The following is a 25,169-nucleotide window of genomic DNA, read 5'->3' as shown; positions in this document are numbered from 1 at the left end:
GGAGTTTACATCCAGGGTGAAAAATTCCCTGTAGAGAAGCTCCTCACAGAATCACTGTGACCTCAACTGAGTTATTCTCATTTCTCACTTTCAAAAACCCCCCAGTGTGATTCATTCAGAAAGTCCCCGCTGTGGACGCTGAGATTGCACCTCCCCAACCCCACTCCCTCCCAGGAAAACCATGGTGAAAGATTGCATTCCCATCCGAGTATGTGTAAAAGAACCCAGTAGGCTGATGAAATGAATTCAAGCTCGGATTTCCTGACCGTTTAATGTGACTGACGATGACCACGGGCACTGAATTCAAATATATGAAAATGATCAAACGTATAGATTGCTAAATGCCAAGCCACGTTAGATGCACACTTGTGAATGTTTTATATAATTCAAAATGCACACGGTAACCGGGGGTTGTTTGGTTCTTGCAGCGTTTTTTTGTCCTGGATAATGGAATGTTAAAGTATTCAAAGGCACCACTTGATGTAAGTAGCACGCAGGACATGTTTCAAAGATGGTTGTAAAGTGAGTAAACACCACCGTTGTGCAAGCCTTGTGACGTAGTTACCAGCTTTGTGCATTTGTGTGCCTGTAAGATGTAACAAGCTACCAAACTTCCATGTTCCGGGCAACGTGTGTTTTATGCTTGTGCTCACACTAGCATAACAATCTCTAACTGGCGCATGAAGACTGAATTTAACAATTGTGATGGATGTCGTTAAGAACAGAAGGTTAAACCTACAAGCGATACACTAATAAAATGACCCCTTCTGTCTTGGAGAGAAAACCCAAAGAGACTTTTTTCCTGCATCTCTCAATAAACTATGCTTTATGTGCTTTTTTTTTTGAGATTTAAAGCAACCTTTGTTCTTATCTATATCCTTTTAAAACCTATCTTATGAACTTCATTTCTGTTTCATGTATCCTTTTATCTTGGAAATCCTAACTCACTAACATTACTGCAAATTACTTTTCTCGAAGAAGTAGTTGTTTGCGTGTAAAACTAGAAGATGCCATGCGTCTTGTCATTGTGGCATAGAGAAATAACTCAGGTTTCCGTTTTGTCCCCATGTCTTTCATGGAAGCAGCTGTGTGTCCTTGATCAGACAAGGGCAACCAGAGGAGGCACTGGCTGCTCTGTGCTCTCAGTCCCAGCTGCCCACTTCGGCCTTAGCATCTGTCTTCTCGTTGATTACTTGGGGGATGTTCTGGGTTGTGGGTCAAAGATTGATCATAGTTATTTTAGGAACCACTAAACATATCTTTTTTGGGTTATAAGCTGTGCAATCTAGTACTGTGAAGATTAGCATTATAAATTATGCCAGAAACAGGACTAAGAAATAAATAGTCTTGGGGCACCTGACTGGCTCGGTCGGTAGAACATGTGACTCTTGATCTTGGAGTCGTGAGTTCAAGCCCCACATGGGATGTAGAGATTCCTAAAAACAAGTAAACTTAAAAAAAGAAACAAATAGTCTTGTTTATTGAAATTGGTGTGAAGTCACAGCAACTTCAACTGTCCTCAGATTAAGGACCTTAACCATTACCTCTTTGTAAAGGAGGTGTAGTATTCCATCCCCCATAGATAAGTTAAAGATTACATTACACTCACTTCAGTACAGAAACACATCAACTCATATATCCTTCTAGCCTATTTACTAGTCTTCTGACTTCAGATTCAAAAGGGGAAGGTCCATGGAAGCATCGATGTCGGACTCTCGGTCATGTCAATTAAAAAGAAAGCTCGGAGAATAGACCTTGACACAGAAGAGCACATCTATCATTTGAAGGTAAAGTCACTTTTCAATAGTTTGAGAATAGAGAATAGCTTCTCTGCCATTAGCAGGGGAATTCACTTGGCTGTGTCAGTGCTAAACCAGAGATTGGTTTCACCATTACCGTCTCCTCTTGTTCTTTGTTTTAGGTGAAATCCCAGGACTGGTTTGATGCGTGGGTCTCCAAACTGCGCCATCACCGATTGTATCGGCAGAATGAAATTGTCAGGTCACCGAGAGATGCTAGTTTTCACATCTTTCCTTCAACCTCCACGGCTGAATCCTCACCAGCTGCTAACGTTTCTGTTGTGGATGGAAAGGTATGACTTTTGTTATATGAAAATCAGCCCAGAAATTGCTTGGGAAGTTATGTAGGCACGTAACTGAGTCTCGTTTGACAAACCAGAAAGAGAAAGTTTATTTTGTCAACTAACCCTCAAGACAGCAATGACATTGGGCATCAGAGTTAATCACAAGGACAGATTAGGTAGAAATATGGATCACCAAGAGAACTAGCAATTACTTTTCCTTTCTTTGAATGGACCACATCCTAACTTTATATGACTTTGTACGGAGACTAGGAAGTAGAGTGAACATTTGACTAAGCAGCACCTAGAAATTGGTATCTTCCTGGGTGGTAATAAGAAGACCACAAAGTTTGAAAAATGAAACTTGCTTCCTTGCCTTGAACTGTAGTGTATACATGACCCAGAGAGAGACCATTGAATTTTCCCATGAAGTTAAGGTAAATTGGCTAGAGGATGTGACCATAATATACACAGTAGACTGTTTGAATGACTACGTGCTGTGTTAAGCATTTGACATTCACTCATCTCTAATCTTTAATATAGCCCAAGCTCAGAGACAGTAAAAAAATGTTTTCAGAAGAGACAAGGCCATTAAACAGCTGAGCCAGAATCAGAATCCTCATCTCTCTGTTCCCCAAATCCATGCCCTTCCCATTATACCAGGTACCAGATTAAGGGAGGCTGAAGTTGTTCTTTGGGCTATATTAAGAGTTCATTTTTTTATGTGGCTGAAAAGCTAGAGGTGTTGCCTGTTAAAAACCAAGGTGAAGACAAGAGGCAGGGAGACCGTTGTTTCTGCCTTTGATTTAGTAATTAAGTTTTCTGAACCATGGCCACATTGCGGTGCCCAGGGTTGTTCCAGCTCCCACTTGGTACCTGACATTGAGAACACAGACATCTGTGAATAACTGGCTGCTCTAAGGAGCTGGGTTTAAGAACCTTTCAGTGAAGATTCTGCTTTTCTCTGTTTCCTTACTTAGGGATATATATATAATATATATTTCCAAGTGTTTCCTTAGCATAACATTGAAAGACCTCATGGAATCTGCAAGACCAATCTAATCAGATTAAATGAAATACTATTGTATTCACTGTTTACTATTTCAATGGGAGTTACCTAAGTAATTTTTGTTAAATCCCATTAATTGTATTTCACAAGGCTCTTAAACTTTATTTCATTCTGGTTATAGCCTTGCCAAGGATTGTTCAACCAACGCCATCCTCCTAGGAACAGCGTATTGGTTTAACCCTAGTACTAACCAGTTCTGAAGTGAAAAAGAAGGAACCAAGAGGTCAGAGGGTAGGAAGTAGGGCACTTACTGAGGGACCCAACATGAGATGAGATTGTCCTCCAGTTTCTCTGGGCCCCCTGTGCTCTCACCACAGAATACAGTGAATCCCAGGATTCATCCAAGCTAAACAAGAAATATATCCCAGATGGATATTTTAAAAATATGAATGTCTCATCCTTTGCTTCTTCTGCTTCTCCCTGCATGTTGATAAAAGACATATTATTTTCATCCCTTGTGTTATTTATTAAATAACTTGGGTGATAGCCAAGAACAGAGAACTGAAACCAGTTCCTCCCCACTGTTTGCCTTGGAATAAGAAAGCCTTTCAACTCTGGTTTTTGTAGAAGATCCGTTGCTGTAGTTATGAATGACACACCTCTAAGATCAAAGTCAGTGAAAGATTTCCATTACATTTCGCAAAATACAGGAAGAGCGAAGAGAGCTTTCTATCCCTTGCCTTGCATTCTAAATACCAAATTATGAGACTCCTGAACGCTAATTGGTTTGTGGCCCTGCATGGGTAATAAATAAATCTGGGTTTGCTAAATATGTGTATCATTCGCTTCATGATGATTTAGAAGAGACACGATCAATTATAATTGAATATGAAAGTCAAATATGGAGTTTTAAAGTTGTTTCAGCTTTTTCAGAGGTAATCTTCTGCTCTCTCAACTAAGTGTTCACGGAACTCACTGCATTATCTCCTTACTTCCTGCAACTTTATTTCATGTAAAATCCCTTTACTGGAAAGTCTATCGGCTGTAGGTAATAATTATTTGCTGAGACTGCCTTTTTATATATTACCATTTTTAATATGCATTCAAAGCGTTGCAAGGTTGCTTGATGGTGGGTAACATATTTAAGAATCTCATGTGGCTGACAAGTCCTTGAGCTGATCGTAAGGGAACAGAGAGCTTTGGGGAAGGAAAGGCCTTCAATCATGAGTTAAAAGTACTGCAATAAGGACGCTGTGTCTAATACACCCTGCTGAGCAATTTAAACTCCTTGAGCTGGCAGGCCCTTAAGAGTGGGAGCTGTGACATACTTAAGTGTTGTCCCCTTCCTTGTTCGGTGGAGATGGCCGCCTACAGAGTGCTGTTCTTTATGAATTTGGGCTTCGCTGACCATGTCCAGGTTTAGCCTAGAGCCTTCTTTCGTATTTTGAGTCTGCCCTTTCTTCCTCTTTTCTGATGTCACTTTGAGGATACCTCAAAATATTTTTTAAAACTCACCTAAGTATACTGTTTCTGCTCACCCGTACACTCCCCTTTGTTCACTGCAGGTGCCACCAAACAGCTTTCCGTGGCAGTCCCCTTTGCCGTGCAGCAACAGCCTGCCCGCGACCTGCACGACCGGCCAGAGCAAAGTGGCAGCCTGGTTACAGGACTCGGAAGAGATGGACAGGTGTGCAGAAGGTTAGTTCTTGGCCCGCTGGGCTCCCAGGAGAAGCCGACAAAACAGAAGCCAGAGCGGTGAATCGTGGCCGCTGAACCTCGCCCCCTCCAGCCTCCTCGATTGCCTCCCCCTTTCCTTGTGCTTATTTTTCCACACCAGACCCTGCCCCTTCCCGTGACCCCAGCTTGCCTTCTCCTGCGCCTTACCCCTGCTGCTTTCACCCTTCCCCTGCCCTGCACCCCACCTTCCCCCCTGAGCCTCCCACTCCCCGGACCCTGCAGGCGGGTGATCTCACCGGCCCAGCGCAGTCCGTAGAGCGCCCCCACCCTGGCTCTCCAGTGTGGCCGGGTCCTTTCTCCAGCTGCCTTCTCTGCTGCTTCATCTTGCCCTTGAACAAGTGTCTCCTGACAGCCCTCCAGAAGCAGCACAATGATGTGGCACCTGCTCTCCACGGTTCCCTGTTACCGGTGTCCCATTCTGCGTCCGTTGTTAAATATTCTGAACTTAGACACCATGCCCTCACTCTGCCATCTCTGAGCCTCGTACTTTCTAGAAACTTTGCTGCTCCCTCGTAATTAGCCCAAGCATTTTGGTCCAAACTGCCACAGACCATGTCCGTTCTAGGAGATAGTTTTCTTTTGACCTTCAAAACTGAGAAAACAAGGATAGTATAACAAGTATTTTGTGAAGACATTGGGCCTAACGTATTTTTATTAATTTTTTTTCCTTTATGAAATGATGATGAAAGTAGATGTGAGAATATTTTCTTATGTCCTCACTTAGAAAAATTGAAATTGTAGGGTGACTGGGTGCCTGGTTGGTTAAGCATCTGCCTTTAAGGCTCGGGTCATGATCCCAGGGTCCTGGGATCGAGTCCCGCACCCGGCTCCCTGCTGAGCGGGGAGCCTGCTTCTCCCTCTGCCCCTGCTTGTGTGCTCTTTCTCTCTTGCTCACTCTCCTCACTCTCTGAAGTAAATAAAATCCTTAAAAATAAGTAAATAAATAGTAAGTAAAATCCTTAAAAATAAATAGATAGATAAATAAATAAATAATTGAAATTGGGCAATATATGTTGATCCCCACCACAAAAAAATATATTTTTTTTGCTCTACATGTGCGTGAACTCAAAGTCTTCAGCGTTTTGCTTAGCCCTTGCCACATCCCAAACTCAATCTTTATGTGAAAATACGATTTTGAGAGGGATGTTATATGCATAAAGCTGCCATTCCATTAAAAGGGTTTTACTTGAATGTATTCACACAACATGCAGACATTCGAGTATATGAACTTAGGGTTGGGGAAAGAAGCTGGCCCTCACTTTCCTAAAATGCTGCCATTTCGCCTCCGCAGCGGTTCTCGACAGTTCAGCCTCTCCTCTAACATCCGCCACGTTCTACACACTCACAGCATGGAGCCTGGCTGCCTGCTTTGCTGAACAGATTTGGGACCACAGATGGGGACAAATCCATTCTTCTGACCAAAATGAAGAGACATCGGCTTTGATGCTGGAAAAGCCCCTGGCTGGTGGGGGAGGGAGGGAGGCTTTGACTCCGTGTGCCCTCGTGCCTTCGGTCCTATCTCAGGGGTGCTCCTCCTTCTCCCCGTCCTGACTACTCTACCTGTGTCCTCCGTCCTGCCTTCCCGTTTCCTTCAGCGTTAGTGCAGTCATTACCCCATCTCCCGGGGATAGCCTCTCTCGTTCATTCACTTCTGCTCTCTGCCCCTAGACTCCAGCTTCTCTCCGTAATTTGATGTTTGCCCTTCTGCTCTATGAAAAAAGCGTTCTTGGTAGCCAGGGGCCATCTGATTTCCACTCAGTCCTCAGACGTCATCCTCTGACCTGCCCCGCGGGACCTTCTCTGATGGGACTTCTCCCGTAGGCCCCATGAAGTTTTCCTTTTCTCTCCAGCTGCTCCTCCTCTGTTCCACTGGATTCTCATCTGGTCGCCTTGGCTGTGGGGATGGTCAAGGTTCAGTCTTCCGCCTTCGGCTTCCGCTAACAGTGACTGTAGTTGCCTGGGTGCTCACCACGGGCCAGACACTGAACTGAGCACTTAATGTACATGGTTTTATGTAAATCTTCCCAGTAGTACCAGGCAGGATTATGAACCCTATTTTTAAAGACAGGCACACTGATACTTAGGTCAAATAACTAGCTCATATTACACATAAATACTTGGCAGGCTGGAGGGCTAACCCAGGCCAACTAGATTCTAATGACGATGCTCTGCGCTTTGGAGATGACAGGCGTGCTCGTAGTTTCGACTCGGGAAATCTCTGTTTTGATATTACAGTGGTGATGGTGATGATGGGGAGGGCGGTGGCAGGGGCAGCGAATAGGTGTCAGGCACTATGCGACAGGAACTCTTGTGCTTGTTTTATATGCAGCAACTCATTCGGTTCTCTCAAAGCCATTTTGCAGGTGAGAAAACTTAGGTACAGGGCAATCAACTCACTCTGTCCCAAGTTCACACAGCTAGCAGAGTGGAACTGGAGTTCAAGCGTGGGCAGTCTGACTCCAGAGCACAGGCACCATATTCCTCTCAAAAAGGCTGAAGGCTCTCAATCTCAGCTCCGCATCCAGCCGGGGCTACATTCCCACGCCTCTCCTTGCGGTTGGCCCTGTCTGTCTGCACTCGCCGGCCGCCTCCCCAGCCTGCCTGAAACCAGCCTCTTGTCTCCTCCCTGAAGTGACCCCAGCTGCTGGGCTTCCCTGCTTTTGTCAATGCTGCTGTCCTAACCACCCCTAAGACATCAGAGGATCTCTGACCCTCCCGCTGTGTTCACCCAGCCACGACAGAGTTCTGTTATTTCTCTGAAAACACCCACCCCTCCCCATGCCCTCATCTGCCCTCCTCTCAAGTGTCTGCCTCCCAACTCAGACCAGCATGCGCCCAGTCTCTGGTGCGTCGGCCGCCTCCTGGCTGGCGTTCTCATCCTCGGTCCCTTGCTCTGCGGCCCCATCTCTCACAGGCTCGGGAGAAATTGCTGTTCTGACCGAGTTTGCAGCTCTGGGCCAGCAGTTAGCAGGCCGCTGCACTCAGCCACGAGGCACGGGTATTACTCTTCCCCACTTTGCAGGTGAGGAAAGCGAAATGCAGGTTAAGGAATGTGCCCAGGATTACACGGCTGCCCTGGGGGAGATGTTTGACTAAACAGCTCTTTGTCCACTAGGTGCTACTCCCTCAAGACTGATATTTTCTTAAATAGCTTTTATGCAAAATTCCCTTCATGTGATTCTCTGTGGACTCTGTGGCTTTAGCCCAAACTACTTAGCCAGGCATTTCAAACCTGCCTTTCAGCTTTCAGGCGCCACCTGCCCTTTCAACCTTGCTTTCCACTGGCCCCACTGGACTTATTTACTGTTTCCTGAACATCCTTGCACATTCCCTTGTCCATGCTTTGGCATAGGTGGTTCTTTCCCTCTCTGCCCTTCTCCACCTTGCTCTTTTGCTGAATCCTTTCCATCAATCCTCCAGACCCAGAAGAGATTTCACTCTGTCTTTTAAGTTTGTTCTGATGACTTCAAACCACAATAACTCTATTTTCCAAACTCCCACGACACTTTTCTTTGGTCTCTCCTAATCATTTCATAGAGAGTCCACACTACTGAGGTTTGTATTTCAGAAGTTTCATGTAGCATCTTCTTGAACTCATAGCATATCTGATTTATACTTTTAATACTCAAAGTGGTGAACCATTCATGGATCTGAACATATATCAGGCCAGATCTTCTCAAGTATGTAAGGGAATTGCTCGGCTCCCGTGGAGACAGTGTTCTGTATGCCACTATTGAAGATGGATACGTGATTGTTTAACATACAAAATGTTTGCTTTTTTTTTTTTTCCGCCAGTATGTAAATTCCATGAATCTTACTTGGTTGCGATAATCCCTGTACTTAGAACTATGCTGGGTACACAGCATCTTCCATCAGTGGTACCTACATGAAATAATCAATGGATAACTTTGGATATACCTTAATTTATTTAACCATTCCACAGTTGGACGACTCGTTTCTTTTTGGAACAAGATAGGGCATGATGGGAAAATAAATAAATTGCTAGGTTAGTTTTTAACTGTTCACCATTCTGAACTATCTCAGCAGTTTTTCTTGGCATAGTCTTTCCTTTTTCCCCATTTCTAAAACTAGATTTCATCTCAATTTAAAGAAATTCTTGAGATTTCTTTTTTTTTAAGATATTTTAGTTGCCTTTGGCAAATCTTTATAATCCTCTGTACATCCAGACGCTTAGGCAGGCAGCGAAGTCCTGCCAAGGATTTCATCTCCTATACATTTCAAGCAAGAGAAGTGGTGGGGACCGGTGTGACTTGCTCCAGCGGAAGGCCCTGGCAGCATGAGTCCTCGTGGTGTGACCCATGCCCACACAATTTTCTCATCTACCATCTCAGCTGCTACTCTAAGCCAGGAAGGGCAGAGAGGTATATATAACTGTCATCAGGAAATGTAAAGTCAGTCCTTGTCTCCTGACTCTTAACTTTAGGTCTTTTGCCCTTGAACGAGTTCATTTACAGTGTTCTCCTTCCGTTCTGATTGGATATTGTTGTGATGGTTTGAAGCCTGTTTCCAGAATTCTGTGCTACCTGCATAGACCATTTGTGTACGTGAGTCACACTTACTAGGAAGCATGAATGTAATAGTCACCGGATAGAAGGCTCAATGCATGGATAATGTGAAATAAGGTTCCTATTAGCATGTGCTTATGATACAGTTTTGTTCTTTAAAATGTAAATTAAGGGGCGCCTGCATGGCTCAGTGCGCTAAGTGGCTGACTTGATTTTGGCTCAGGTCATGATCTCAGAGGTCAGGTGTGGAGCCTGCTTAAGATTCTCTCTCCCCCTTTCCCTCTGCCCCCCCACCCCCCAATCATGCACGTGCCTGCTGTCTCTCTCTAAAATAAATAATAATAACAATAACAACAACATGCAAATTAAAAGGTAGGCCCTTTCTAGCCCATCTCCTTTCTCCTCTTCCCTCTAACCCTCCTTCCTTCTTTGCATTACTTTCTTTTTTTTCTTTCTTTCTTTGCACTACTTTCTTCCCTCCTAACTTTCCTTTCGTCCTCTGTATTTTCTACCCTCCTGAGCCACATAACTTTGTTTCCTCAGGGAAGAGGATGGGGGCACAAGGGCATGGCCTCCCCTGAAGGTGGGGGGGGGGGGGGCAGGTGCCGTCTTCATCAGTACTCTCCTCCCACCTCCACTGGTTCCCTCTCTGAAGGAATGTGAAGGCCACCGATGGCCAGCAGTTTTTGGAAGCACAGCAGTAGTGCTTAAAAGCCCGCCCGGACTCCATCCTGAGGCAGATACTGTAGAGAAGAGGGGAGACCTGGGTATGGCCTGACTCTAAAATTGCTGCCACCCTGTTCTCCATAGAGTGAGCAGTGACTGGGAGTCCTGGAAAGACCCTTGTAGCCATTACTCCTCTGTTTCTATATCCAACAAAAAAGTCAAAAAGTCAAAAATCCCCCAAATGCAACTACCTATGTATCTTTACCTATATTTAAAGGTTGATTGATTGATTGATTGATTTGAGAGAGAGATAGCATGAGCAGGGGGAGGGGCAGAAGGAGAGGGGGAGAGAGAATCCAAAAGCAGACTCCCTGCTGAGCACAGAGCCTGACACAGGGCTTCATCCCAGGACCCCAGGATCATGACCTGAGCCCAAAGCAGCCCTTTAACCCATTGAGCCACCTAAGGGCCCCATCCCTCATAGATTTTAAAGAAACCATTCATTGCAACATTGTTAGTGATCGAGATCATAGGTGAATATGTCTGCCTGACTTTGCATTCCATCTTGTTTTCCTGAACTTGACTTTAACTCCATCCAAATTCTAAGCATCCACCCTGTAAACTATTTTAGGAGTAGGTGGACAGGTTCCTAAGAATAAAACCAAAGAACAGTTGCAGGTTCCTTGAGTGTGCTTCCTATGTGACAAGGGCCACCTGAACAGGAAAGTGAGAAAACAAAATGTCACTGAGATTGTAATAGCTAGCTGTTAATTGGTAAGTAGGCTTTAAACTCATTTAATAATCAGTGCTTTTTTCAGAAAAAAAAAAAAAAAACCCATAATAAAAGCAGGAATCCCAGCTACGGTCTTCAGATCACGCTTGTAATGTGTTATGGGTCTGTTACTCCTGGAATAGCTTAAACTGAAGCAGTTTCCCCTGTTTTAGAGACTTTGTAGTTAATTTTAATTTGGGCTATTGTTTGGAAAAGATGGGCTGTCTGTGTAGATATGAAGTATAGTTTTTCCATAAAGTAGAAGTTTATTTTGTATTAAAAATACCACTGTGCTTGTTTTACACCATTTGTATACATGTGGTGATATTCATGCTGAACTGTAAAATTCAGGAATTAAAATGTGACCCTGTAATTCTACAAATCATCATCATCATCATCATCATCATCATCAGTGCTTTTAAGTTTCTAAACCAGAGAAGGGTGTGTTTTGTTTCGTTTGCCAGTACCGTCATTTATATAAACACGGATCTCCCTAATCACACTTGCCACCGTCATTTATATAAACACAGATCTCCCTAATCACACTTGCCACAATTTGGATCATCTTTTATTACCATCGCTGCCCCACCCTGCCCAGTTCTGATCTATTTTTATTTCTGATTTTTCTTAGACCTTGCACACTGCCAGTCAAACCTTGTGGAACTTAGCAAACTCCTACAGAATTTGGAAATACTTCAGAGAACTCAGTCAGCACCTAACTTTACTGATATGCAGGTAAATATTACCAAGAGGACTTTAAGACGTTAACACAGAATTTTTACTGGATTGTTTTATGAATATATAAGATAACATTTAAAGGGAAGTAACTACAACACAGATTAGTTTATGTACTGGAGTTATTCTTAATATTTTTGAATTCTTGGTGTCATTGTGTTAAAACGTCTATTTTGAAATATTTTACATTTAAGTACAAACTAATAGAAATAAATATCTGAATTATTCTTCCATGGGTGTATTGCATTAGAAATGATAGCTTTGAAGATATAACTTAGATACTCTCAGAATTACTGCCATCTTTTTTTTTAAAGACTTGTTTATTTGAGAGAGAGAGAGAGAGAGAGAGAGAGAGAAAGCACCTGCGTGCGAGTGGGTGGAGGGGCAGAGGGAGAGGGAGAGAGAGAATCTCAAGCAGATTCCCTGCTGAGCACAGAGCCTGTCCCAGGGCTCCATCTCACCACGCTGAGATCATGATCTGAGCTGAAATCAAGAGTCGGTTGCTCAACCCACTGAGCCACCCAGGAGCCCCACTGCCATCTTTTTATATAGAAAAAAAAAAATGCTAAAGATCTCTAATCCTGTTTTCCTTTTGTATAGCAGACAAATATATTTCATGATTAAGTTATTTCTGCTTTTAATGCCCACTGTGCGTCAGATATGACTTTCTCCCCTGGCTGGTTTGCTTTAGGTGGCTAACAGCGATTCTTGACTAACTGCTGTGCTCTTTGTCTCTATCTGTATCATGTGTGTGAACTTAATAATACTTTGTTGCTTTTAACTATTTGTGTAATGTAGGCTAACTGTGTAGATATTTCAAAGAAAGACAAGCGGGTCACAAGACGATGGAGAACAAAAAGTGTCAGCAAAGATACAAAAATACAACTGCAGGTACAAACTTTACTTTTCCTTCATTCATATTTTTATATGCTTTTAAGATAGTAGTCTTTATATATCAGTCCATAGAGGTTAAGAAACCTAAAGTAGCTGACCTGCTTTAAAGCCAGTGTTTTACAGACTGGATTGCACTATCTAAATTAGTGGGAAGTCTTCTTACTCTGGAATAAGTAAAAATCATTTAAAAGAAAGGTAAAAATTATTTAATATGACTACAAAATGGCATTTTCATTCTCATTTACCACCTTTGAACCATTAAAATATAATTCAACAAAAAATCAGGCTAAAAATCTGGTGTGCTGTAATGAGCACTCATTTATATGTACTACATCTTAAAAGAGCCTTTCATGTATTAGCTTTGTTCAAAATTTTATATGTCAATAAAAAGGGATGAGGGCTGCAAAAGATTGACCTCAACAAACTCAGGTTCTAGTCTAATCAACTGTGATTTTCTGGCAGTGTAATCTTGCGCATTTCTGTTAAATTATCTAGGCTTCCATTTGCTCCTAGGTAAAGTGATGGAGTTAATCTAATGATCTCTGAAATCCCTTTCAACTCTAAAATTCTATGATTCTTCCAAACAGATATCGTTTGGCCATCGACAATCACTTTTAAAATCAATCATAAAAGTCTTGATGATTCATGATAAATGTACTTGAAATTTATAATAAATAAGTTGTTTATTTGAAATGAATAATTTTAAATCTTTAAAGGAAGAGCATCTTATGTTAGTGCATTGTAATGATATGAAATATGGTAAGTGCCTAAAACCTCTTATGTCATAAATCATATTACTTTCAGATTTTTAAACAAGAATGTTTACTATTCTGATCCTAGCTATATATTATAAAACAAAACAAAACAAAACTCTTGCCCTGCATAATCAAAATCAGACTTAGGATTTTGCTTTTCTTTGTATTACACTATAAATCAACTTATATTCTAATACAAAGGTAAAGGGAACTATTTTCCAGAACTCTTTGGTGTTTTCTGAATAAATAATAATTCTTTAATTCTGATTATATTGATATTCTTTGTGTTGTAATTCTGAATGTGTAAATAACAAACTCTTTGTTGCTTTGCTTGCTAACCTGGTATATTTGAAAATAAGTTTTCATAAGCACTAAAGATGCATGTTTTTCTGGTTAGAATATCTGTATTCTATGAACACAATTTATAGTGGTCCTTCAATAGGTATGGTTTTTTTGGTGTGTTCTATTCAGAACATTAATACTATAGAGACAAATGTGCCAAATGACTTCACAAAAAATTTACCTGAAAGTGCTTTTGGCATTTTCAATTGCTTTGGACATATGATTGTCTAGTTTTGTGGGGACTCTTTTAAACATGATATCTATGGTAATCATAGCCAAGAAAAAAGAATCATTATAAAAAATAATTGCAGGTGGCCAACGTCATAAGAACATCCACATTTGTAGGCAGATAGTCTTTCAGTCTCAGTTTTAGAAGGTATGCCCCTGAACAGATTGCCATTCACAGCTATTGTCTCCACCAGGCTGGCTGGTCCTCAGAGGGTGTGAGCACAGTGCCCCTGGCCAGCCTGCTGGGGCTCCAAGGCCCACCGTGGCCCCCATGCCACTCAGTTTTTTCCAGAGGAAACAAGAGTGCAGGTCTGAATAGCCCTTCTAGTCCATGCTTTTCTGTGTGAGGAGAGTTTTTGAAGATTTTTTGAGTCATCAGAAGAAATTGTTCAAAAAGCAGGAAAATATTTTTCATTCATGCTTCTGCCACATATTTGGGTTGTGTGTTTTTAAGTTTTTATTTATGCTGGTTTGCTTTGTTTTTATTTTGCCAAAGAGTAACAGTATGGCCCTTATGATACTAGTTTAATTATTTTTGAGGAAAATAGAAATCATCTCATCCCCACACTCTAAGAAAACTTTAAACTTTTGAAAGTAAGAGATTTAGTTCTAACTCCAAGTGGAAATCAGTAGACTTGGGGGTGGCAGTGAATTCTTTATTACTCCCAGAGAAACCCTGCTTGCACTTAGACTGGTAAAACAAAAGTAAGGTAGGGTGAATCCTTCAGAATTTGGTATTATCCCTGCACCTTTTCTGCTCACCCAAACCAACAGGCCTTCTCGGAGCCCTTAGGATGCTCCTTCTTTATAGTGGGAAGCTACTTGAAAATTTCTCCAAAATGCACACTTGGCTGGGGGATCCATAAAATCAGCCAGGGATGCCTATGACCAATATAAATGTCTTTCTTTACACATCGATATTTTCCTTACAGAGAGGCATGGCATTTATTTTTATTTAGTGGATTTAACATGCCCCCTACGTTCTCCCACCCCAGTACACAGGTTTTTCCCTCCTTGACCATAGGAGACCCAGCAGATGGCGCCAAGTATTGGTTTTGAGCCCATAATCATCTCCTATTTGAGCCACCTTCTCTGTGCCATTGTTGCAGCCAACCTGAGAGGCTGTGTAGCGAGCGGCTCACGGTTCGGCCCCTCTGTTGTCGGTAACTTGGAGTTACACCAGCTGTCTGTGGAGGAGCCCAGACTGCCCGGTGGTCGTGGTGGTTATGCTGCTGCTGCTGTTCTTAATGACATTATGCACTGAACGTTGCGTCCAGCAGGCTGCAGTAGTTATTTTGAAATAATTATAAAATGGAACATTTAAAAAAATTGACCTCAGGAGAGTAGAAATGAAGAACATGTTATACTGTATGCTTGATATCTTATTCATAACATGGGTTCGATTGTGCTATTGGTTCGAATAGGAAGGTTACATTTTAGACCTGCATGGCCATATCTCATAGAAATATGAGAAATCCTTTGTGTAATTCATTGAAGACATCTGTCCTAGAAAGCTCTCTGGAGGTAATCTTTTAGAAAAAAAGGACTTTCTCCCAAACTTCAGATTTCTGGTTCTAATAAAACTCTCCTTATCCTTATTACACAGTAACCGTTTGACTGTGTTTCCAATGAGGTAGAGGAGGGCAAGAAGGGAAGGATTGTTAAACGGTGCTATGAATGAGAGAGCTACTAGGTTTCCTACATGACTAACAGCACAAATTAATACTAGCTCCCTAGTTGTCAGAGCAAATGAGGAAGAGCAGGAAGCAGGGAGTAGCAGATACGTGGTCAGGTATCGTTCACGGGTAGCTGTCCTAGGTCTCACAGATGCTCAAATTATACTGCAGGGCAAAAAGAAGTTCTTTCTCCTTTCACTTACTACATTAAGCATGAAGGGATTTTGTATAGAAAACTTTTTTGTGGGAAACACATTTTATATGGATGGATGTGTTCAATAAACATTTACATCATGCATGCAGAAGACTTATGAGCACGGAAGAGAAATGTAATGGGGAAACTTTGAAGAGAATTGGAGTTCTAGGAATTTAAAATATTTTTCTATTGTTCCAAAAAGACGAAAGCAGTATGCTGCTTTTGCTTAATCTGCACTGTTAGGGACCCTAAGTACGTCTCAGTTCATTGGAATTGAATTTATCATTCACAACCATGAAGAGTGAAGGTCTGTCACACGGACAGATGTAAACTTGAGTAGTTAGAAGGAAATATCATTATCCCATGATCCTGTCCACCAAAAAGAGACAAAAAAGAAAGTTCTCAGCTTCGTCTGCTGGTTTTTGCATAGGTGCACATCATTACATGAAACTTCTGCCTTCAGGTTTCCCTAGTTGATTTTTGCAGGCATTGTCCCAACACAGAGGACATTGAATGCTTTTTCTCCTATGCTATGCAACGGGCTTCCTCCTTGGAAAATTCTTCACCGGAAAATCCCAACACCATTCCCAATGTTGAGTCTCAGAGAGCTTTCTACTAGGGGAATAAATGGGACGTTTTAGATTCCTGGTACCCTTCCCCCTGTACCTTTCCTCCGAGCCAGAAAGAAAAAAATTCTGCCTGGCTAATGGGAGACTCCCATTACAACTTGTTTGTTTTAGCCTTTGTACATTATTTAATAGTTTTTTCCTGTACTTATCTTTATCTTTGCTTCCATTGATTAAATGCCTTTGATTTCATATCACATGAAGAAAACGATATGCACGTTTATTTTACCTTAAAATCACAAGCTGTTCATCGGTTCATAACTTCCCATTTCCTTTTGGGGTGGGGTCATACTCAGCAACTAGACGTTAAGTGTCTGGGGGTTCTGCAGTGAGAACAGTGACCATTTCTCCCAGCGTGAATGTCCCTTTGAATACTTTTCAATGCTGCGATTTAGGGAAAAGTCAACTCCACTTAAAAACTCTCCCTTTTCGTTGTCTGATTATCTTTCATCCTCCCACATCCTGTCCTCTCCCCCCCCTCCTTTTCTCTCATTCACTGTCAGGAAGGGCCATCTGCGAAGGGCCAATTCAGCACCACTCGGCGCAGGCAGAGGCTAGCGGCAGCCGTGGCTACAACAGTGAGTGGATTTCAATCTCAAGTGGACGTTTAATAAGAATGAGCAGCTGGGTCCAAGTGGCGCCTCCCCCCCGTTCCCGTGGTGCCGTCTTTGTGCCGTGGCATCGATCGTAGCCCCCTCCTGTGCTGGCATAGCTTTCGCATGTTCTGTGGCTGTCTCTGCATGGCAGGTGTCGCACACGGGTATTCGTGTTTGCAATGGAAAACTGACCACCTAATCCAGTTCTTCTCCTGGCGGTATAAGATGTAAATCCAAGGTGGCGAAACTGAGTACGGCTCTCTATGGTGTGGAATGTCCTAAAATGATATTGTTATTTTTTGTTTGTTTGTTTTCGTCATACTGATATTGGAACCTCTGCTAACTGATTTCTGTTTTTCTAAGAAAAGTCATGTTACTACAGACAAAAACTGTGCTTTTTTTTTGTAGCATTGTGACTATTTGAAAAGGATGTGAGAATAAAGAAAAGAGAGGGTAAGAAAAGGTGAATTTTGATGTCATCTCTAAATGGCTACCCAAACTACACCTAGCAAGGGAAAATTTTCTGGAAAGAATATTGAGCTGAAAATCAGAAACTATATAGTGTGGAAAGGCGAAAACCACCAAGTTAGATGGCGTTTAATATGTATCTAAGGTTTATTAGGAGGGTAGAGCAAGTACTGAAACACATAAAGCAAATAACCAAAATTTTAAATTGACTTGAAGCTGTTTAGAATAGTGAATGGTGCATGCAGAATAGGAAATACAATATGTAAACACAAGAATCCTTTGCTGGATAAAAGCAAATCATACGATTTGCTTAATCATGTCATCCTGTCAGCTTTTTAAAATATAGAATACTAAGTTCATAGCAATCATGGATGTTAGTTTTTTTGGCTATTATAGTATTTTCTGAATTAACAATAGTCTTGCTCTTGCTCAGGGTGGAATATACTTGAAGACTAGAATGAAAAGGTTTTGGTTGCATTGTAAGAGAATGGATACTCATGAGAGGATTGTTGGTTTTCTACTTTTGATTCATAACTGACCCTTTATATCTCACTGCTTAGCTGGATTTTTTGAGAGAGAGAATTGCTTTTGATTATGAAATGAACTAGTGGCTTAGAGTTTATTAAGGGAATTGATTCTTAAACTCACGGTTTTGTGAACATTTGAACAAATTCATGAAATTCATATCATGATTAGTGTTTACCTTATGCATGTATGCATAATATAGGACACAGACATGGTAACAGATTATGCTAATAGATACATGTAAAATTAGTTAAATAGTTCTTAATCTTTCATTTATAAAATTCGGAAATCCAGATGATTATCAGAGAACAGTATCTCAGGATCGAAAGGAAAGGTCAGTCCTTCTGTGAAAATACCTATGTTTCCTTAAATAATGTACTTCTGAGAAGACATTCAGGGAAGCGTGTTTCTACTGTGTTCATTTTTTTAATTGCAGATACATAGAGTGAATATAATAAAACTGGAATTAGAACCTATTTGGATAGAATAGTTTTATATATGTATATTTATGTATATATTTTTATATATTTATTATTAAATATTTATTAAGTATATATTTATTTTATATATATTTTTTAATGGGAAGTAGAAAAGAAAAAGCTTTTAAAATAGGAAAGTATTAATTCCCACCTCCCAGGGTAGCAGTGACCACAGAAGTTGAGAGTAACTTCCAATAATTCCAAGCATCTAATGAGAAAAGTTGGCAAAATTTAGTAATGTATTCAGAAATAACTAGAGGGAATAGTTGCTCTAAGCCCTTTAGGATTTGTAGCTTGAACTCCATAGCAAAGCATGATACCATCTAGCGGACCTTCAGCTTGCCCCCTTGGCCCCCTCACCCCCTCATTCATATCTCAAGTGACCTGACACTGGTGACTCAGCTGCCCTATTTCTCTTGGTGCAGGGTTCCTCTTAATTCCTCGCCTTCCCTCTTCCCAACACTAAGTTATCCCATACATTTTGAACCTATCCTATCCAGCTCGGTGCCTTTTACCTAGAATTATTGCAAATGACTCCTAGTTACTTATTTTCTTTCAGTGAGGAGGAGACCCACTCAAATATCTGGGGCAGCTAAGATTGCTCCCAAAAAACAGTGCACCCAAAGGAGAAGTTTCAGAGATTTATTCTCGTGGATTCTTAGCACTAGCACCCAAAATGGCTCACTTGTAACATCAACCAGACCCAACAGAATGGGGGGTGAGAAAATGAAACACACCAGCCCCTCCCCCGTGGAAGAACACCAAGGGTCCCAGTGCAATGAGTTCTCTACACGAGGACCCCTATACACACAACACAGAGGAAGTACAGTGGGAGACTTTTCACATTGGCTCCATACCTTGTATCTGCTCAGTATCTCCCTTAGATCTGCTGTTACGTGTTCCCTTTCTCACTCATGTTTACCATTGCTAAATTTCGGTGCCACAGTTCCACTGTCAATCCATTTTTCTCTTTTAACTTCTTTGTAGACAGGTGTTAAAAGCACCTCCTAACATCCTCATTCCAAACTGCAGTTGTTAGCCCCAGAATATTCCAAGATCAGTCTTCCTCCCTGGCACAGGATTTCGGGGAAGCCTTGGACTTCGTTCCTGAGCAGGATGTAAAGGCTACATCCAACATTGAGGATTCTCGAGCGCGAAGAGTGAGAACTGTAGACAGCTCCCACCCGAGCCATCACAGACAGAAGACCTAGCTATCACTTAAATTTTTTTTCATACCCAAATTGATGAACAAAAAACTGAGTAAAGAACTCTAATTGAATGTTGAAGAGGCATTCAATGAGAGTTAGATTAATACACCTCAGTTTGTATTCTCAATTTCATTTCATGAATTCTTCAATTAAAATGATCCATATACTTCTTTTTTTTTTTTTAAGATTTTTTTTTTTTTTTTTTTATTTGACAGAGCTAGAGACAGCCAGCGAGAGAGGGAACACAAGCAGGGGGAGTGGGAGAGGAAGAAGCAGGCTCATAGCGGAGGAGCCTGATGTGGGGCTTGATCTCATAACGCCGGGATCACGCCCTGAGCCGAAGGCAGACGCTTAACCACTGTGCCACCCAGGCATCCCTCCATATGCTTCTTTTAACAAAAATCGTAGCAATATAAACATTTTCAGTCAGAAGTATATAAAAACTGGGTTCAATTGCCCAGGGAACTGTCTGATTGCAGTTTGAATGGAGCATTCCAAGTCCCTTTCCCTGTGGGTTATATACAAGATTAGTTTTACTGTTTTAATTGCCAATTTAAACTTCATTATGTTCAAAAAATAAATGTGTAACATGTGTTTTTCTTCTCGGCACCTGATTCCAACTTTTAATAGACAGGCCATTATCTCAGGGACAAGTCTGGGTCCTCACTGGAATGTCTGGGCCTCTACTGCATCATGGCCTCCCCCAGCCTCCCTGCCTCCTTTTCTACTTCATGCCAGTCCTTGGAGTGTTGAGGGCATCTGAGTGCAGACAAAACCCTTTTCCATGATCCTCAACACATTACATTCCCCATTATCGGACACCCACCATTTCTTTTTATGCTCTTCTAGTTCTTTGTGTCTGGAAACCATATCAAATCCTTAAATCTGCACACTCCCTGATCTACCCATTTCCTCAAGTCTCTGTTTCTCCCCACGACTTCCTAATCTCCACTAACCTTCCCATGGATTCTCTGTGTCCCTCCCCAAAGGCTGAGGACTCACTGCTCTGTCTAGATTTAGCATCACCACAGTTAAGGTCGGATGTTCCCTTTATCTCAATATCCCTCAAATATTCTTCCACATCCTTTATAGGCATCCCCAAAGACCTCAGTCATTATTATCACAGAGTTACCTGGACAGGATTCTAGCACATTATTAAACCCAAGGACTTAGTTTTCTCAGATGGTTTCTCTGCCACTTTTGTGTGTCTCCTCTGGAATAGCCACAAATTCTGATCCTGACCAGACAAACAAGTTGTTGACATGTCCCAGTTCAGTGTAGCCAAGGTCCCAGTGGAGGACCAGAGAGAGTTACTTGGAAACTCCAGATACCAGACGCCTTGGATATCATATAGTAGCATGCTCAGCTTAGCCGAATTTAGGGAGAAAGCTTCATGCTCACGGCCTTCCCCAGTAAGCCTTGGATATCTTTTGAGATAATAACTCCTTGCCACTGCCAAAAATGGTAGCAATATAAATCCATGGGACCCCCTCCCATCTCAGCTGCCCTCACCCAGGTCCACAAACTCCTAGATTTGTTGGTTCTCTCCATCTCCTCCATCTATCCTGTGTATCCTCAGTACACAAGTACATGTTCCTTTGCCTGTTCTCTCTCTCTCTCTCTCTCTGTCTCTGTCTCTCTATCTCCCTTCCTCCCTCCTCACCCCTCCCCCCCTCACTCTCTCTTCTTCTGTCAGGAAGTTAAAGGCTCTAGCAAAATGGGGGGGGGAGTGGTTCTGATATACATCTACATCAGACAGTGCATTTCTTGTTAGCTGGAAAGTGTGAATTAGCCCTTAATTTATATAAAATTCAGCTTGTGGAGGAATCTAAGAGTGATTCTTGAAGATAACTGAAGGAACATCTGTGCAGTAGGAATTCGGGGAGGTTATTGGTAATATGATTTACAATAGAATTGGTATTCTCATTTTCCAAGAATGTTTGGCTGATGTCATTTATAATGGTCAGGTGTAACCTTCTAGAAGGAGAGGGAATGGTGCTTTGCCCCCGCCCATCACAAGCCTAGCCCAGATCCAGTGTGGGCAAGGAAGTACCTCTAGCCATTTGGGAAAATCTATAGTAATATGACTTTTTTTACTTAATGCTTTTCAATATTGGCCATTTCATAAGCCATGTTTGTATGTGTGACAGTGTTGTATGTAACATACAAAGGTCAACGACAGTAATTTATATCATATATATTTCATTTACCAATGTATTTTAATAAATCAATTTCAAATTTAATTGAGTCTCTTTAAAGCATGATTATATTTACTGTTAAACTTGTTTATGTTTTATCTGATGGCCACTGAGTAAGTAAATCTTTCTTGCATTTTTTACCTGTTTGGTAGGCTCCTGCTCCAGGCTCAGAAACAAGTGAGCATAAAAAGTCCTTGACACAAGTACCCAGACTTTGTAAGAGTTCCAGCTACTGTTTCCTGCCAGTGATTTTTTAGATCCCACTGTGCGTTCAGAGCTGAAGCTTATCTGGGATTCTGCCTTTCCTTCCTGTCATTCTGTAGTCATCTCTTCCTGTAACAGGGAAAAACCAATGAGTCCACGGCAGTACTAAATCTACTCTCAGAAGTGAGACTCCTTCCCACCCCAGCCACCTGCCAACTAAACGCGTACTGAGTGTCTCTGGGTGTGTCATTACAAAGGAACTTAGTATTTTGAAGAGGGACGCGATTTTTCCTATGTACGAGAATGTGGACCGATGTACTGTTGCTCTTTCCTAATTTGTGCTGTCCCCTTTCAGGTCCCTTTCAGTGCTACCATGTCACCGGTCCGCTTGCACTCCTCCAACCCCAACCTTTGTGCAGATATTGAATTTCAGACTCCTCCTAGCCACCTCACCGACCCTCTGGAAAGTTCAACGGATTATACAAAGCTTCAAGAAGAATTTTGTCTAATTGCACAGAAAGGTAACAACAAATATAACGTGTCCTTAACAGAAGCTCTCTTCTTTGGTGAGCAGTTGCCGTTTACACTTCCATCCTTGTCCAGGTGGTCATGGTAGAAAGACTAAGTAGTGTATATACTGATCAGAGTTCTAGAGACAAAATGCAGTGGGGTATGATGCCTGCCTCTTGGTTCACAGTTTTGAACAAAGAAAGAAAGTGCCATAATGGGGGTGAAGAAGAAGGAAAGACACGAAGATCCGTATCCTAGGCAGGCCAGCAGACACTACAACTCAACATCTCTTTTTCTGTGTCTCTTAGTTCTCATTTAATACAGACTTGTGGGTTATCCTTAGAAGGAATTCTGTTGTGATTCTTCTTTTCCTTTATTAAATAAAGTCATGGATTTTGACCGTAGCTCAGGCTCAAGTAGGCAGTTCTGCGCCGTGTGGCATGGCCTGGGCTTGGCAATACTCGGCCAGAGGCTGGGCTGGACTGAAAGGTCCAAGGTGGCTTCACCCATGTTCCTGGCATGTTGGTGGGATGGCTGCAAGGTCGCACACAGCTGTGTCCCTGTCCCTCTCCATGACAGCTCAGGGCTCCGAGGGAATGGAAGCTGCCAGTCCTGTTCACGTGGCACTTCCACTGCACTCTACTGGCCAGAGCTTCACAGGCCAGTTTGGATTTGAGGGGAGGGGAAATTGAGCCCACTGAGGAGTCCCTTTTTTTGTATCAAATTTTCAGTAAGGCATGTTGCATAAGTTCAGGTGTTGTCAGCCACAGAGAGCAGGGTCTAATAAATAAGAGGCAGGTAGTAGCTTGTAGGTGGACTGAGCAGTCCTGTCTGTGTTTACCAAGAGCCTGCCTTCCAAACTACCATCCCCCAGTTTTGCTATAATATTTAAATTTCAGTTGCTGAAATTCATTTTTTGACTTAAGATAGTACCTTCCCAGGCATTGTCTTTTAAAATGCATAATCTCTTGAAGAAAGATACACATTCTGTGGTTTTCAATCATTAACATCTAATTTGACTTAATCACATTTATTTACCCTGAGGCTGTTGGTAGTAGGTGATAAAATATTCTTGAAAATGTGTGCTAAGTGGAACATCTCATGTGCCCCCATAATGCTCAAGAGTTTGGTGGCTCGGGAAAAGAAGGGGCACACACTGAGAGCATCTCTATGAATGTTGAAGTCAACAAGATTTCATACTCTCAAACCATCATCAAAAATGTACTATCAGATATTTCTTTAATTCTATAATCCCAAAACAACTAAGCTAAATCATCTCCTCACCACCCTTTTTTCCTGTAGATTTCTCAATTGAGATTCTGTAAGGCCAACTCTTTTTCACCTGCTATTTTACTCCTGATACATTTTTATTACATTTCTTAGCCAGATGCTAATTACATCATTAGACTAGAGCAGTGTTATTTTCTTTACACAACAGCATAGGATTATGGCCAGTAACTTTTACTTCTAACGGCAAGGGGACAAGGGGTGGTTGTAGGAGCAGGCAGAATGAGACAACAAATGTGTGAATTAAGTATGTATAGCACAGCCTCTAAAGGGAGATGAATAAATTTGACGATAGCCCCAGGAAAGCTTTGTGTATTCAGTTGCAGTCCTGAGGTTTTCAGGAAATCCATGTTTCAACAGGATTTTAAAGCCTGTTGAAACAACATATTTTCTTTCCAACTATGCTAGAAAAAAGGGCTTTTCTATGACTACTGAGTGAACTCTTTAGAAAGAATTATGGATTTTGAGATGTATGAGAGTCTGCTTTTAGAACCGCCAGTGGGGTTACTGTATTCCAGCTATCAAGTTATTACCTTTAAATTGATGATGACTAGAATGTGGCACATAAATCAGTAGATTGTGAGTCCCTCGTGATCCCACCATTTTTCCCTCTTCATTCAGGCCTGGGTTTTTTTTACTAAAATTTTCCGCTTCTTTTAAAAATAACTGTTCTCGAATATGGAAATCCCTATTTTTAGAAGACTTTGCATATTATAGAAACTGTTATTATAAAGATAGGAGTTGGAAATCCAACGTTCTTGTATTTCAAACTTAAAGACTACCCCAGAGTCTACCTACAAATGTACGTTATTAGGTATACAGAAATGGGGGGGGGATGTTGTTTTTATTGTTGCTTTTATTTTGTTGGGGTTTTTTTGTAGCTTTATCGAGATATGATTAACATATAACATTTCATAAGTTTAAGGTGTACCTGGTGATTTTATACATTTAAATACTACAAAATGATTACCACCATAGCATCAGCTAACATGTCCATTGTGTCACATAATTACCATTTCTATTTTGTGGTGAAAACATTTAAGATCTACTCTCTTAACTTTGAAGGATATAATACAGGATTATTAACTATAGTCATCAAACTGTACATTAGCTTTCCAGAACTTATTCATCTTAAACCTGGAAGTTTTACTCTTTGAACGCACTGCTTACATCAAGATATTCCTGGCTGAGGAAGTAATTCGAGTGCTATTCTCAAGACCAAATCATTTCCTACCTCAAAGAGAACTAGTCAGAACTTCTAAATCAGCTTTTCCTGGTTTATTTTGGCAGGATTTATAAAATGCACTTTTTGGGTACCTGCTTTGGGAAATAATATCTGGATAGTTCTAAATTATTTGCATGAGAATTCATCATACACAGCACTGTTCAAATATTCTTATCAACCATGACAGAATAAAACCTGTTGCCTTTTCCTTCTAGGAATTATAGATT

At 41.4% G+C, this 25,169-nt stretch overlaps 1 protein-coding gene across 5 annotated transcripts in view; it reads left to right on the top strand.

The window, feature by feature from the left end:
- OSBPL6 (oxysterol binding protein like 6) overlaps positions 1-25,169 on the top strand; it is an 85,703-nt gene that overhangs the window by 29,049 nt on the left and 31,485 nt on the right. For 4 of the 5 annotated variants that reach the window (XM_008687184.2, XM_040643427.1, XM_040643426.1 and 1 more), the window contains exons 4-10: positions 429-482; positions 1,674-1,787; positions 1,922-2,092; positions 4,655-4,787; positions 11,422-11,525; positions 16,746-16,820; positions 22,276-22,441. In XM_008687184.2, the coding sequence (XP_008685406.1) occupies positions 429-482; positions 1,674-1,787; positions 1,922-2,092; positions 4,655-4,787; positions 11,422-11,525; positions 16,746-16,820; positions 22,276-22,441 (817 nt within the window). The remainder of the gene's footprint in view (positions 1-428; positions 483-1,673; positions 1,788-1,921; positions 2,093-4,654; positions 4,788-11,421; positions 11,526-16,745; positions 16,821-22,275; positions 22,442-25,169) is intronic. The other variant, XM_008687188.2, reaches the window with a different exon arrangement.

This window comes from Ursus maritimus, unplaced genomic scaffold (assembly GCF_017311325.1).
Source record: "Ursus maritimus isolate PB19 unplaced genomic scaffold, ASM1731132v1 scaffold_1, whole genome shotgun sequence".
Taxonomy (NCBI): Eukaryota; Metazoa; Chordata; class Mammalia; order Carnivora; family Ursidae; genus Ursus; species Ursus maritimus.
The sequence above is the reverse complement of the archived record's forward strand: the minus strand, read 5'-3'. Positions and strand labels throughout refer to the sequence as shown.